The 14,862-nt window shown below is 55.3% G+C and overlaps 7 protein-coding genes across 7 annotated transcripts; 5 read left to right on the top strand and 2 right to left on the bottom strand.

The window, feature by feature from the left end:
* Positions 1-414: 414 nt before the first annotated feature.
* On the top strand, positions 415-2,355 carry C8A04DRAFT_13202 (uncharacterized protein; the record flags this gene model as incomplete). Its single annotated transcript, XM_062777621.1, has 7 exons — positions 415-615; positions 758-992; positions 1,055-1,207; positions 1,269-1,386; positions 1,444-1,539; positions 1,620-1,939; positions 2,219-2,355. 7 exons carry the CDS (start codon positions 415-417, stop codon positions 2,353-2,355), a joined length of 1,260 nt encoding a protein of 419 aa, XP_062635859.1.
* Positions 2,356-3,423: 1,068 nt separating this feature from the next.
* Positions 3,424-4,272, top strand: C8A04DRAFT_13193 (uncharacterized protein; the record flags this gene model as incomplete). The annotated part of the gene is made up of 1 exon (XM_062777617.1): positions 3,424-4,272. One exon carries the CDS (start codon positions 3,424-3,426, stop codon positions 4,270-4,272), a length of 849 nt encoding a protein of 282 aa, XP_062635858.1.
* Positions 4,273-5,533: 1,261 nt separating this feature from the next.
* On the top strand, positions 5,534-6,271 carry C8A04DRAFT_29936 (glycoside hydrolase; the record flags this gene model as incomplete). The annotated part of the gene is made up of 1 exon (XM_062781190.1): positions 5,534-6,271. The coding sequence occupies one exon, from the start codon at positions 5,534-5,536 to the stop codon at positions 6,269-6,271; it is 738 nt and encodes a 245-aa protein (XP_062635857.1).
* A 626-nt stretch (positions 6,272-6,897) lies between these two features.
* C8A04DRAFT_13209 (nucleotide-diphospho-sugar transferase) lies at positions 6,898-8,079 on the bottom strand (the record flags this gene model as incomplete). The annotated part of the gene is made up of 3 exons (XM_062777624.1): positions 6,898-7,452; positions 7,523-7,678; positions 7,762-8,079. 3 exons carry the CDS (start codon positions 8,077-8,079, stop codon positions 6,898-6,900), a joined length of 1,029 nt encoding a protein of 342 aa, XP_062635856.1.
* A 350-nt stretch (positions 8,080-8,429) lies between these two features.
* On the bottom strand, positions 8,430-11,563 carry C8A04DRAFT_13212 (regulator of volume decrease after cellular swelling-domain-containing protein; the record flags this gene model as incomplete). Its single annotated transcript, XM_062777625.1, has 4 exons — positions 8,430-9,239; positions 9,335-9,949; positions 10,228-10,240; positions 10,563-11,563. 4 exons carry the CDS (start codon positions 11,561-11,563, stop codon positions 8,430-8,432), a joined length of 2,439 nt encoding a protein of 812 aa, XP_062635855.1.
* Positions 11,564-11,864: 301 nt separating this feature from the next.
* C8A04DRAFT_29932 (uncharacterized protein) lies at positions 11,865-12,658 on the top strand (the record flags this gene model as incomplete). Its single annotated transcript, XM_062781189.1, has 2 exons — positions 11,865-11,877; positions 11,925-12,658. 2 exons carry the CDS (start codon positions 11,865-11,867, stop codon positions 12,656-12,658), a joined length of 747 nt encoding a protein of 248 aa, XP_062635854.1.
* Positions 12,659-13,052: 394 nt separating this feature from the next.
* Positions 13,053-14,708, top strand: C8A04DRAFT_38266 (microfibrillar-associated protein 1; the record flags this gene model as incomplete). The annotated part of the gene is made up of 1 exon (XM_062784187.1): positions 13,053-14,708. The coding sequence occupies one exon, from the start codon at positions 13,053-13,055 to the stop codon at positions 14,706-14,708; it is 1,656 nt and encodes a 551-aa protein (XP_062635853.1).
* Between the last annotated feature and the right edge of the window lie 154 nt (positions 14,709-14,862).

The following is a 14,862-nucleotide window of genomic DNA, read 5'->3' as shown; positions in this document are numbered from 1 at the left end:
AGAAGGAGGCGAACGTTCTCCTGCTTTCTTTCGAGTCCTATTTGCCGCCCCGCGCTTTGCTAGCTTGTCCTCCGAGCTTCGACAACCTGGAACCTGAACTGAAGATGTTTGCCAGGCCGGGCGAATAAGGGAGTCTTTTTTTTTCTCTTCGGGACCGGACCGAGCGGAGCCGTTGCTTGTGCTGCTAGGTTGGCACGACTTATTCCAACGGTCTAGATGGATGGATGGTTGTTCCTGATGCTGGGATAGCTGTTTGTTCTGTCTAGTTCGCCCCCCGAAGGAGGCTCATATCAACCCATCGCCCTTCTGCTTTCCATCGACCGACCAACCAACCACGACCGCGGGCTGCTTCATACCTCACCCCGATATCTCACACTTACCTATTCATTAAGAAACGAAAACCAAAAAAACGACATGATAACAGGCCCGCCTGTCCCGCCCGACCCTTCGACTCTTCCGCCCGAGTATGTCAACGCCAGCAAAGCAGACACCATCGTCGGGGTTGTCGGTGCCTTCCACTTTCTAGCGCTTGCTCTGGTCGCGCTGCGGCTGTATGCGCGTGTGTTTATGGTGCGGGCGTTTGGGGTGGACGATGGGTTGATTATTGCTGCTGCGGTACGTTCTCCCTATCCTGAGTGACGATTTTTGTCGTTGTGTTTGGTTATGTGTAAGGGGGGTTTGAAGTTATCAAAATGAAGGGTGGTGATCCATGATATCACTATGAAACAAAACGTCTAACATCGTTTTCCGTTCACAGGCACTGGCACTAATGTCCTGGATCTGCCTCGTGCTACAAGTACCCTACGGCCTAGGACGACACGGGTACGTGGTACCAGTTGAAGACCGCATCCACTTCGAGCACATCGGCTTCTGGAAGGCAGTCTTCTCGGACGGCTTCGCGTTGGGGTTGTTGAGGGTCTCGGTGGCTGTCACGCTGCTGCGGCTAAACCAGGAGATTAAGTGGTACCGGTGGTCCTTGTATGCCGTTATTGGTGAGTTTCTCTAAGAGAGTCCAAGTTGATGTGAGATGGACCTTGGGCTGACATGCTCGTAGCGTTTGTAGTGGCGTACTCCATTCAGGGGATCACATGGTTGTTTGTCTACTGTACGCCGTACTCGGGCTGGTGGGACTTTCAGTGGATGAATCCGTTTGACCCGCGGTGTCATGACTTTGGGCTGTTTGTCGATTTGACGTACTGGAATATTGGTGAGCCATCTTTCTATTTTCTTTCACTTTTTTCGACATCGCGTTAACCTTCATCAACCAGCCTGTAACATCTTTACCGACGTCGTCCTGGGAGCTCTTCCTGTTCCGGTCATCTGGCGCCTCAGGATGAAGCGTCGAGTGCGCATTTATGTCATTGCCATTCTCAACCTAGGATATCTGTAAGGCGGACCACCACTTCCAACTTTCTCCTCCAGGCCCATACTAACATCTCACAGGGCCGTCCTAATGGGCATTCTCAAAGCCGTCTTTATGCTCATTACCGGCGGAGACCCGGACCAGGTCTACCACTACTGGGTTCACCTCTGGGAAAAGTACGTCCGCCTCCCGACCTTAACCACAACCCCTTATTTACCTCCCTTAAGTACCCAACTAACACTTATCCTCCATCCAGCCTCCAACTCAACCTCGGCATCATCGCCGCCTGCGCGTCCTGCCTCCGACCCCTTGTAGGCCGCATCCTCCGTCTCAACTCGACCTCCGACAATTCCCACACCCACACCCACGGCCACCGGCACAACCCCTTTGGTACCGCGACCATCGGCAGCAATGATAGGAACGGGCGCCGGCACCGAAAACAACCCTCCTCCTCCACCGCAGGAGCTATTAGCCATAGCGAGGACCACGAACTTAGCACCTTCAATGACGAGCCCACCACAATCGACGATGACGACGATGATTACAGTAACGGCAACAACAACAATAATAATAGCGGTGACCACGAGAAGAACGACGGCAGAAGCACTCCCCGCCTCCCAGACCTCGAGCTCGGCCTAAAAGAAATCGACATCCCGATCCTCAAATCACCCTGCCCGAACCACCGGGTCATCACGAGCATAACAAGCGTCCGGCCACCGCCACGATCACACCTAAGTGACCACAGCCGGAACCGTGTTGGTGGTGATATTAGCAATGGTGGGAGTAGCAGCAGCAGGAGTTCGGGCCCGTTGCCGGTGTTTCCGTGGATGGAACAGCACCGCCGACGACAGGAAGATGGAGGTGGTGAAGTGCCATCGGATGCGAATAGCGAGGAGGTGATTTTGCAGATGGAGGAGAGGTTTGAGGGGATTATGACGAGGACGGATATTACGGTGCGGTATATCAATCCGGATGGGGGGGGGCGTAATTAATTAAAACAGGGTCTTTTGATGATATATTATTATAATAAGAGTTTTAAAAGAATACAATTTTACGCTGTTTATGCAGTAATTTCTCCAAGTAATCATCACACAACACCACTCCGCAAGTTGGTTTTTTGGAGTCAAAACGGTGTAGTGTTGGGTTCATTTCTACTATTATGGCCAGGCCTTCCTTCGGGCAGCTGTCAGAAACCATAAATATAGCCAAAGGGGTAGAAATGAAAAGAGTTTCACCCTTCGAGCTTGGCATAACGAATAGAAATACGGCCGGACACTATTGCCCGAGTTTATTCGCACCAAACTTGGACACGCTTTCACCCGAAAAGAGCTCATATAATTCTTGCTCAGTTAGCGGAGCAACACGAGGAATTATCGTGACCTCATGCTGGCGCTGTTCATAGCTCACTGCATAATGATATCACAGAAGCAGCAGTCACGCGCCCGCCTGAATAGCGATGCCGAGTTCCGGTTTATTCCTTGGGGTTTCTCTGTTGCATAGCTGAGCTATTTTTCAATCGGCGTTTCCTAAACGGGTGCTCGCAGGTTTGCTGCATGAATCTCGGCCTGTTGGTTCTGCGTTGGTACTCTGGTTTCGGTGGGACCCAGCCATCGAGGTCACCAGGCCCGGCTCTCGGTAGCGATTCCCATTTCCCGGGCGGTCTTTGTTGGTGCGCTGTGTAACAATACTGTGTATTGGCTAAATACGAGCATTGCCTCACTCGCGATGACTGGCGACGAGCGAATGAGTCGAGTGACCAACAATGGCAGCCAACAGCAGCGAATCCAGCTGACCTTGAGCTTAATTAGGGATGCACTCGTTCTTTGCGCAAGCGAGGCTCGCTGCTTCGCGTTGAGGGAGGAATGTTTGGTGCCCGGTTTCTTCTCGTGTCATTTATGAGCGTTTTCTTTTTTTCTTTTTTTTGTTGTTCTTTTCTGTTCCGATTCCTACTTGAAATACCCAGCTATAAACTAATACTTGCTTGTAAGCTCAGACTCCCAGAGAGCTTTAGTACTACCGGGAACTTCAACATCTTGATAATTACCAGTAATTACTACAACATGGCAGACGCAAACCAACCCCCCCAAACACCCCCCCTCCTCCGCGACCCCTCCACAGCCCCCTTCACCGGCTACCGCCCCTTCCCCTCCCTCATAACCCTCCACAGCAACCTCACCAACGGCCTCCTCCAAGCCCTAACCACCCACAAACTCTGCGGCGCGGACCCCAACAACATGCTCTACCTGGTCGAAGTCCACTTCGGCTACACCCCGCGGGGCCCCCTGCATTTCGGCCGCGGCTTCTACCTGCGCAACGGGACACGGTTCCAGGATCCGATCCTCGCTGCTGTGGGGGAGGTGTTTCGGCTTCCGTTGCTTGTGTCGTTGTTTGATCCGCGGACGTCGGTTTTGTTGCCGCCGGCGGATTGGGAGAAGAATCCGGGGAATAAGGTAGATGAGATTTTGCAGGCTACAGTAAGGAAAGACGAGGGGGTAGTTTTCAGTTTTGAGATTGAGACGGGCGAGAAGAAGGTTGGGAGAGAGGAGTTTGAGTGGCGGAAGTTGAGGGAGAAGGGGGAAGCCACGACAGAGAAGGGGAGTCAGTATCGGCTTTACTGGGCTGGTTCCCATTCAGCGTCGTTATTGTCAAGCCAGCCGTCTTCTTCGACCCAACCCCCTGCGCTAGACATAGAGAACGAAGATGAAGAGGTGCTCGCGGAGCTGAGGTTCAACAGCCTGTTCTCCTTCACGCATCTGTTTACACTGGAGCTGAAAGGGGCCGGGAAGACGGGCGAACTAGGTGATCGGTGGGCGCTGATGGTGGTCATGACGGCCTTGGGCATTCACTGGTTGCGGCAGAATGGGAAAACTCACCGGTCGACGGTCAAAGTCGCGGAGAAATTTCTGTAACTCTTTGGGTGAATGGGGCCTAATTATCGGTCGAGCAAACAACTTGCATTTCTAGGTTTTTCATGACTTTTGAAGATGTGGTCTATAATTTGCAGTCGGCCGTGTCTCTCTCTTTTGGACAGTAACAGCATGGTATAGTTTGTCATTGGGCTCATTCCGTGATCCCGCTCGCTGTGGCCAAAAAGAGCGGCACACTGAAACAAATAATTAGCTCAAGTCCAATCCATTAACATTGGATCAAAGCTTGGATTGATTTACTCTTTTTTGTCTTTTGTCACTCTCTAGATTTATTCTTTTTTGTCTTCTTTACTTTTTTTCGGTTTCTTCTTTTCTTTTTTCACTTTTGTAGGAAAGTAAGCTATCCAGGGACTTGGTCTGCCGCTTTTGTTGGCCACCGCGAGTCCCGTTTCTGAACCTATCCCAATCTTGCGATGACATTCGACCCAATGAAATCCAGCCACTCTTCCCAATTCTCGCTATTCCGCCACAAACCCACGGATTCCAGGCCCATGTTTTACCCATGTTTGAGGCGCGGCCGACCAAACCCGGATCCAGCCCCGGACCGGCCCCAATCCGGGGCTCCACTTCTAAGCTTCCCACCAATTATCTCGCTTGCTCAGGCCCCACGCCCGGTCTCCGGCCGGCCGGCCAGCCCCACTTTTCCCCGAGCCCAAACATCGGAGCTCATGTCGATCTCCCGCCTTGTGCCACGCTGCCACCTTCGTCCAATGGCCATGGTATGACACATCCGAAGGCTGGTCCTACGTTACGGCGGCGCAGGTCCGAAGGACGGGGGTGTCGAGGTGGCCGCCTGGTCGGCTTCTGTATAGCCTATCCATCATATGACAGCCTCAACGTTAGGATTTTAGGAAGGAAGCAGTGGAGGAAGACCAGAAACGGGCAGATGTTTGTTTCGGGCAGATATTTGTTTCCCTAGGATGGGTTGAGTTTGCAGACGGCCGGGCTTCTTGATCTGGTCACGTCCGGTCCGTCTGTTTGGTTGATCCCATCCCTCAATCCTTGGATCTGTCGAGGTATGTAAGGACACGACATATAAGATCTCTAATCGACTCCATATTGCTTACCCCTGAGTCTCGTTCCATCTCCAGCTCACCACAGATCGACCGTTTCACCGCTCACGAGTGGGCATTCCATCTCTGTAGCGATTTGTCAACTTGGGCAACTCTTTCTACTTTCACTACTTTGATTCAATCCATCACCAATCCAAACTTACAAGCAGCCAAAGAAAAAGACAGCCACCATGCAACTCCCCCTCCACACCCTCCTATCCCTCCTCGCGGTCGGCCCCACCCTCGTCACCGCCCACGCAACCCTCATCTCCCTCTCCATCGCCGGCCAAGACCAAGGCAAAGGCGCCGACAAATACATCCGGGCCCCCGCCACCAACGACCCGATCCGGGACCTCACCAGCCCCAACATAATCTGCAACACCAACGGCGGCAAGCCGGCCCCCTCCTTCGTCAAAGCCGCCGCCGGTGACAAGCTCACCATGCGCTGGTGGCACTACAACCCGGACGATCCGAACGATTACCCGCTCGACCCGTCCCACAAGGGCGCTTTGCTGACCTATGTTGCTCCCTACACCACGGGGGACGGGCAAGGCGGGATCTGGACGAAGATCGCGGAGGATGGGTTTGAGGGGGGCAAGTGGGCGACAGAGAAGTTGATTGCGAATAATGGGAATGTGGAGGTGACGTTGCCGAGCGCGTTGGCGGCGGGGAGGTATTTGGTGCGGCAGGAGATTGTGGCGCTGCATCAGGCGGATTTTGCGGGGAATGATCCGGCGCATCCGGGACGGGGCGCAGAGTTGTATCCGGGTTGTGCGCAGGTGGAGGTTACCGGGGACGGGGGGAAGAAGCCGGATCAGGGGTTTGATTTTAATAAGGGGTATAAGTATGATGATAAGGGGTTGCATTTTAATATTTATGTGCCTTTTGATAGTTATACGCCGCCGGGGCCGAGGCCTTGGAAGGGGTAGATTATTATTACTTACACCCACGATGGAAGGGGAACGAGAGGGGAGGATCGAGACGGTCCGAGCCGGTTTGGACCGAACGCAGCGAGGAGTTGTTGGGTTGGGCTGGGTTGTTGAGTTTCTTTCATTTCCATTTCGATAGAATACAACGTTTTGGTTTTCACTATTTTCCACTGCTATTCATGGCCATGCTCGTAACGTTGTCTCGTAACGTTATTCGTTGGTGCTACCAAGTATAGCCTATCCTGTATTGCCCTCTTCATTAAAAATGTTGTAATCATGCTTCGTTGTATCCCCGGCAAGACATCCCCAGCAGCGGTTCCCAGCCGAATTGTATCCGAGTTGTATCCGATATGAGTGAAAATGTGGGTATCCTCAATGTTTGAAAACTATAATCCGTCGCGTGAACGCCGTCCCCGTAACTCGGAAAGCAGAGTGTGCAGCCCAAACTCGAAATTGGGGTCTCAATCATGTAGACATGGAAAGTGACCGGTAAACCCCATCTCAGGATCCGTCTCATCGCCGTACGCCTCCCAACGCCCAACGCGGACAGGCAGCCAGATCTTCCCGTCCTTATCATGGTGACGAGAAACAAACGGCCCCAAAGGCACCACAGGCAGCGCAGTGCCCTACGCCACGCTGCTGCTCGAGCGATTGCTCAACCTCGTGTACCCCTTCTTCTTGCGATACCTGCGCACACACCGCACACTAACCCACGTCAACAACCCCAGCCCGGCAAACAACACAACAAAGAACAGCAGCAGGTGGTCACCAATCCCCGCGAATAGTGTATTGTCCCAGTTATTCCACGTCCCGCCGCCACCATCCTGATGCGAGAAAAACACCCACGGGTCCGCGCCCTCCGCCATATCCATCATGACGCGGTACAGACGGTGTTCATGGCCCGGCGCGGCATTCTTCGCAGCATCCCCGGCAACGGGCCGGGGCAGCAGGGCATGGTATTCCTCCCACATGGCGGTCAGGAACCATTGGCCGCTGGCATACATGATGGTCACGAAGGGCAGCGGCCACTTCCAGTCGTAGGGGATGAGCGAGAGGGTGAGGCGGTGCCAGAAGGGGTGGTTCGGGCGCGAGCCGAGGATGTTGTTGCTGAGGGCGCCGCGGCCGCCGTCGGTTGTCCAGAGGGGGTAGTAGAGGAGGGGTGTGAGGTCGGTTTTGCAGCCCTGGGGAGAATGTGTTAGCGGGTGATGCAACGCAGCGGGGAAAGCAAAGGGGAGGATGCTTGGCACGTACGTTGTCGAGGTCCATGTAGATGCCGCCGTAGTGCTGCATGATGAAATAGCGGACAGCATCGACGCGCTGCACTGGGTAGCGGTACCCGTCGTAGGTGCGCAGAAACCAGGGGTATTCCTCCTCGATGAAATCGCGCGACATCTTTTCGGTCCAGAGCTAGAGCAGAGCGCCAGTCAGCACACACTCTAGAGGTCAAGCCCACGCCCAATCACCCGCAGCAACGGACAAAAGAAGCCTACCTTGAACTCGAAATCCGGATTCGTATCAATACACGTCTGCCTCATCTCGGCCATATCCTTCGGCAGCGTGTCGTCGCCCGGGACGTGCCAGTTGTGAAAAACATTATGAATAATCTTGGGAATATGCTGAACGCGCTGGCTGGCGCCGGCCTCTTTGCTCTCGACGGCAGCGGTGGCCACCTGCGGCTGCGTCAGGCGGATGCCGGCGTGGGCGAAGAAGATAGATTTGAAGAACAACAGTCGCGAAATCGAATACCCGAGGAGGACCACCAGGATAATTGCCCACAGGACTACCGAGATCCTGAGAGGGATGCGCATGTTGGCGGTCGCGGGGGTTGTCGCATTGGCTTTTGATGGAGGACGGGGAGAAAAAAGATGATGGAAATGGGAAAGTTGAAGACGGGACCCCAGATTGGATCCTGACAGGGGTATGCCAAGTCCTGGACGGTGAAAGACCCACTTGAATGCGGGTTGTGGGGCTGGCTCGCATTTCGAGACGTTGCAGAATGTAACAACGGCACATGGTGTATTCAATACATGTGGTGTAACAGTTGTGTAATTAACATTACTTCGTACTCTCTCTCTACTCCCAGTATGTACTCGGCCCAGCTCTTTTCTCTTGTAGTGTCTAACATGAATATCGTATGAAGGCTCTGAGACTCGTTCCCCTAATACTGGAGGCAATACGTCTCCAACCGCCTCGCTCTCGGGACATTGACCCCCGACACAACCCCCTTCTTCGGCCCCCCCAAGATCATCCAATGGCTAACATGACAAACCCGACTCTCCGCATCCCACGACCACGCCAACGAGCTCTTCGCCCTTCGCTTCATCTGCCTCTCACACGCCTCCGCACTCTGCACACCAGAAATAACCAACGTCGACTCATCCGGCTCGCCAACATGGTCCCAGTCCCTCCGCATCGTCTCCGGGCTGCTCTGCTTCCACGGCGGCGTCTGACCATACACGTCCCACAAATCATTCCAAATCACCGGCTTGCTGACATTCCGAAAGTACTCCCCCACCTCGCGCATAGCCGCCGGCGACGGCAGCTTGTGAAACGACACCAGCGGCGAGCACAGTCGATCAGCGCGGATCTTGGTCAGCGTCGGCGGCTCACCGTTGAACAGGTGGCTGTAGGACTCGTCGAGGTGGATTCCCAATTTAAGAAGGGCTTTGGCGAGCAGGCGGTCGCCCCAGGTTTCGTCGAGGGAGTCGAGGTAGACGGAGGCGAGGGCGCGTTGGTTGGTGATGAGGGCGCGCATGGCGGCGTGCGAGAGGATTACGGCGGAGCCGCCGTGGGCGAAGCGGGCTTTGAAGTCGCCGACGGCGTTGCCGAGGTAGTGGGGTTGGCTGGGGTTGAGGTGGGCGAGGAGGGGTTTGAGAGAGGGTTGGATGATGAAGGTGTCGTCGTCGACGAGGAGGTACCAATGCTTGTGGGGGTACTTTTGGAAGGCCATTTCCAGGCCGGATATGAACTGTGTGTCGGTCAGTCGTACCGTTTCGAGACCAAAAAAAAGGGGGAAGAAGGGAAGAAGAACAAAAGACACGTAGAGATAGTAAGTAAACACACCTTCATAGAATCCAACTCCCACCCAAACCTCCTACACAACTCCAACGCCACCTTCTCATCCCCCCGATAAATCGCCTCCGTCAACTCCCGATACTTCACCACCCTCGGATGTCCCTCCCACCCCCTCAAATGCAACTGCACCGAATACCCCACCGCATCATGCACCTTCAACCCTTTCTCCTCCCCCTTCCCCTTATCATAATCAATCATCCCCTCCGAATCCGCAATAACCAAAAAATCCCTAAACTCATTCCCCCTCCCCAACGCATCCAACCACGCCGGCACCCTCTCCCGCGTACCAAACCCGGTCTTCACAATCACCACCACATCCTCGGCTACATCTACCGGATATGCCGGCGGAGAAGCATACACCCAGCGCTCATCAGGCGTGGAACTATCGAACAATGCGGCGCGGAGTTGCAGGGCGTTCCAGCGGAAGGCGAGGCGGATGGTGTTGTCGTAGGGGAGGAGGATTAGGAGCAGAAACGTAGTGAGGGTGAGGATGAGGAGGGTTCGCGGACGGAGGCGCATACCGAAGAGGCGTGGGGGGCGGCGGGGGTTGCGTCGCCAGTTGTGTTGGGGGCCGAGACCGACGCGGTTCCAGGAGGTCATTGTCTGTGTCTGCTTTGCCTCGCGAGTTGCGGCAAGGCACACAGATGGGTTGAGCTGAGTTGGTTGGTTAGAAGACGGAGTTGGTAAAATACCGGTAAGGAAACATACCGAGGCCGGATCTGACGGACCCGCGGCCGGAAACGGGGCCCGGGAACGAACAAAATGAATGATCGTGGGTTGTGCCGTGTTGTGATCCTGAATTTGAGTCGCGCTTCCTTCAATTTCTTATCATAGCCCAAGTTCAACACCGCCCAGTTAAAATGAAAAGATTCGGCTTTAACCACGCGTAAACCACTAAGAAAAATAAAAGTCATATCCAAGTCGTCATCCAAATATGGTTAATCTCAAAACCCGGCCGTCAAAACATCATGATACTCATTCAAGCATTTTTAGCCGTTGCCTGGGAAAATTGTTGGTTTCAGCATTGAGCACGCTGCATCGGCCCATTTTGCTGACCCAAGCCGTCGGAAATGAGCCTAGCGAGCACGCGACATGTGAAGGAGGGTTAGGGTTAGCCATATCGCTAGATGTAATTACTGCACCCAAAATACAACAACAGATATCCATTCTATTCCCACATTTTCTACACAATTACCATTCCAACACACATCCTCACTCCCTCCTCGCCCGTTTCGTCTCCCCCTCTTCTCCAGCTCCATTAATTCCATCACCCTCAGCCTCTCCCTCCTCACGCGCATGCACAACCCCAGCCCCCTCCCCAAGTTCCTCCTGCTCGTCACCACCCGCACCCTCCCCAATCCAATTCCCCTCCTCATCAAAATACTCATGCACATTCTCCGCCGTAATCCACCCCCCACTCCCCGGCATAGCAGGCGGCAATCCGCCATCTGCCGCGCCCGCAAACACCCCGCTAAACCCTTCAATCGCTTCTTGATCACCCTCAAAAATAATCTGTGCTCCGTCCTCGTCTGCGTCGAAGTCGTCATCGCCGTCTTGGACCGGGTCGGGGTTGAGGTTGGAACACTCGGATATGGCGTCGAAGAGGAGGGTTGCTTGGGATTTGTTGGGTGTCGCGCTATCGGCTTCGGGGGCAGGGGTGGTTGTTGGCTGGGATTGGGGGATGAGGGTTAGCTCGACGGTGTCGAAGTCGTCGTCGCTGGATCCGCCTGCGGCGAGTTCGAGTTGGAGGTAGACAGAGGGGTAAGTCTCGGAGGCGGCGCGGAGGGTTTTGATGGCGTGGATGGAGATTTGTTGGTAGGGGATGGACACGCCGGATTCGGCGCTGGGACAGAAGATGGAGAGGTTTCTGGATCGGTTAGCTTTGCTTTTCTCTTTCCCCAAGAGGGGAAACGCAGAAAGGGTGAACGAAGATGCGCACTGGGAATTGACGAATAAATCCACCGCCTGCTCGACACTCTCCTCCGTCTGCCCGCTCAACGCCGCGTTCTCGGGGGCCGTTGGCGCAGAGGAGAGGTCGGCCGGGAAGAAGGGCAGTTTGCCCCGCTGCGATTTGGGGATCCAGGCTTTGACGCCTGTCGCGTGGTAGTGCAGCACTGGCTTGCCATCGTAGAAGCTGTCGGGGGTCTGTTCTTGGTGTTCGGAGAGGGGGGTGTAGTCCCCCAGGACGAAGGGCGACCGCACTGTTTGGAGACTCATTTTGTTGGTGTTTGTTTGTTTCAGGTTCAATTGCGTGCAAGTTGGAATGGAATACTATGTATGCAGAGGGGAGCTTGAAAGTTTGGGTGGGGTCAAGCTCTTATCTTATCGGGTGCTCCAGGTTGTCCCGCGGCGTTCTTTAGCGGCTTGCTCAACCAACTCCAAGCTCCAATTCCCCACAGCCATCTTCACAACTCCAACAACTGCCGTAGTCGCATCAAGCACCTCACACTAGAAGCCGCCCAAGTGCACCCTGACCTAACACAACCCGACCAATTTCTACCTTCCAACATCCGCCACAATGCACGACAACCGTAAGACCCCCCTCTCCCCAAAACGGACCACATACTTAAACTTCCAGGCACCCACCCCCTCCTCCAACAACTCCCCCTAACCGTCTCCCCCTTCGTCAACCTCCCAACCGCCACAACCCTCCCCTACCGCTACAAACCCATGCCGTCCACCCTCCCCCCTTCAGCAGCTGGCATCACCGCATCAACAACCGACGAGCCTAACCCGAACGACCCAACCCAGCCCGTACAAAGAGAACAAACCCACAAACCAAAATACGTCATCTCCCCCTCCGGCCACGCCGCCCACCCAGACGAAATCCTCGCCTCCTGCCGCGCGTTACACGCCCACGTTGCGCAGTTGCGCGCCCAAGCCGAGGCTGATCTGGACGCACTGACGGAGCGGATACGGGCGCGGGAGTTGGCTGAGAAGAGGAGGGTTGCGCCTGGGTGGTTGGATAGTGAGGCTAGGCTGTTGGAGCCGGAACGCGCTGGGGGGGCTGGGTCTGGGTCTGTTGGGTTGGGAGGTGGTTCTGGTTCTGCGGAAGAAGGGGTAGGTGGAGTGGAGATGGGGTCGGGACTGGGGGGGTTGGTGTTTGGGGGCGAGTTTGGAGGGGGGTTTGGAGGAGGAGACTTTGGAGGTCAGAGACAGGGGGAAATGTTGTTGCAGCAACCTGTGGCTGGGTTTCCGGGGAGTGGGATAGGGCAAGGCGGGCATGGGCCGGGAGGAGTGAGTGAGATGGCCGTGCCGGATGAGGGGGAAGAATTGGATCGGGCGTTTGGGAGTTTGAGGGTTGATAAATAGTTTGGTGGTTTGCAATTTGGGTGTATCAGGTAATTATTTGTTTTTTTGGATATACCTGTTCCGTACGGTATCCAATACACATGCAAAGTCGAGATGCCTACAACTTGATTGGAACGTAAACTACAACAGGTTGTCGAGACTACCATGAAATTTGGGCACCACTAAAGTAAAGCAGTAGAGAGGCATTTAGAGGTAAATATAACTTAAAGGTATTCCCTTCCTGTTGACATTATTATCCATTTCCCGGTCGTACACTTCCTATCCCCGGCACAAGTACCCGCTGGCCCGTGCTCACCCCAAACCTCCAATCCATGAAATTTCCCAACTCAACTCAACCTCTTGCCTTCCACCTCAAAACCTCAACACCTCACACAGCCCACAACCCATCCCCAAAATGCCCCCCCCAACGCGCATGACCGCCAACCCGGTCAAGCCAGCGCGCCACCGCGCCGGCAAAGCCGCCGCCGGCCCCCATTCCTCCGACTCCTCCGACTCCGACGCCAGCAGCGGCTCCGAAGATGACAACAACAAAAAAGCAGCACCCCCCAAACGCACCGCACCCCCCCCCCGCTTCGCCAGCGCCGCATCAGCACCCACCGGCGCCGGGCGCATCATCAGTAGAGGCGACGGCGCCAAGATTGATTTGAAAGGGGTTGTGGGGTCGTCGCGCGATGCACAGGGGGATGAAGAGGCGCGACGGAAAGCAGCTGCTAGGGCGGCGAGGGAAGCTGCGGAACATCGGGCGAAGGAGGAGGGGTTTGTGACGGAGGAGGAGGAGGATGAGGAGGGGAGTGGGAGTGAAGAGGAGAGTGGGTCGGAGGAGGATGAGGAGAGTAGTGAGGAGGAGGAGGAGGAGGAGGCGCCGCGACGGTTGATGATGCGGCCGAAGTTTATTCCTAAGTCGCAGCGGCAGGCTGCTGCCAACGGGGCATCGGCTACTCCCAGCGCAGCGACAAATCCTACAGAAACCAACACCGAGGAACAACAACAAAAAGAAGAGGAGGAGCAAGAAGCAGCCCGCCTACGCGCCGCCGACGCCCTCGTAGAAGAACAAATCAAAAAAGACCTCGCCGCCCGCGCAGCCAGCAAAAAACACTGGGAGTCCGACAACGACGACGCCGGCAACAACTCTGACTCGTCACAACCCAACAAAAAACACACAGTCGACGACACCGATGACCTCGACCCCGCCGCCGAATACGCCGCCTGGAAACTCCGCGAACTGAAACGTCTCCGCCGCGAGCGCGACGCCATCGAGGCCCGCGAGCGAGACCTCGTCGAACTCGAACGCCGCCGCAACCTCACCGAAGAAGAACGCCGCGCCGAAGACGATGCCCACGTCGCCGCGCAGCGCGAGGAGAAGGAATCCCGCGGGAAAATGGCGTACATGCAGAAATACTTCCACAAGGGCGCGTTTTACCAGGCCGAGAGTGAGGCGGCTGGGTTGGCGGGTCGTGATTTGGCCGGGGCTAGGTTTGAAGATCAGGTCGATCGGGAGTTGTTGCCTAAGGCGTTGCAGATGCGGGATATGACGAAGGTCGGGAAGAAGGGGGCGACTAAGTATCGCGATTTGAAGAGTGAGGATACGGGACAGTGGGGGAGGTTTTCCGGGCCCGGGGGGGATAGGGATAGGAGGGGTTTTGGGAGGGATGGGGATGAGAGGTTCCAGCCGGATGATAGGAGGGGTGGTGGTGGTTGGGATAGTAGGGGTGATGGTGAGGGGGCTAAGGGGGCGAATGCGATTCCGCTGGGTGCGAGGAGGGAGCGGCCAAGGGAGGATCGTGATCGTGATCGTGATCGGGAGAGGTATCGCGAGCGTAGTCGGGATAGGTACAGGGATGACCGGCGAGACGAGAGACGGGAGGACAGGGACTCGTACCGACGGCGTGATGATAGTCGAGATAGGCGACGGTCGAGGTCACGGTCTCGCTCGCCACGGTATGAACGGGACCGTGGTGACCGTGGTGACCGCCGGAAACGCTCGCCTTCGCGCGAACAGGAGAGGGATCGGTACGAGAGTGATAAGCGACGGAGGGTGGAAGCCAGGTAGCATCACTGCTGTATGTACACTCTACACTGCTACTAGTGGGCTGTACATCGCGGTTCAAGACCAATTACAGATAATTTGTAAATACGACGCGTCAAATACGCTCCCACTTTTGACATGTACCATCTGTGGTACACTGTTCCTGGTACAGTACACT

This window comes from Dichotomopilus funicola, assembly GCF_033296635.1.
Source record: "Dichotomopilus funicola strain CBS 141.50 unplaced genomic scaffold C8A04scaffold_44, whole genome shotgun sequence".
NCBI lineage: Eukaryota > Fungi > Ascomycota > Sordariomycetes > Sordariales > Chaetomiaceae > Dichotomopilus > Dichotomopilus funicola.
This window is presented reverse-complemented; position numbering and strand designations above follow the sequence as displayed.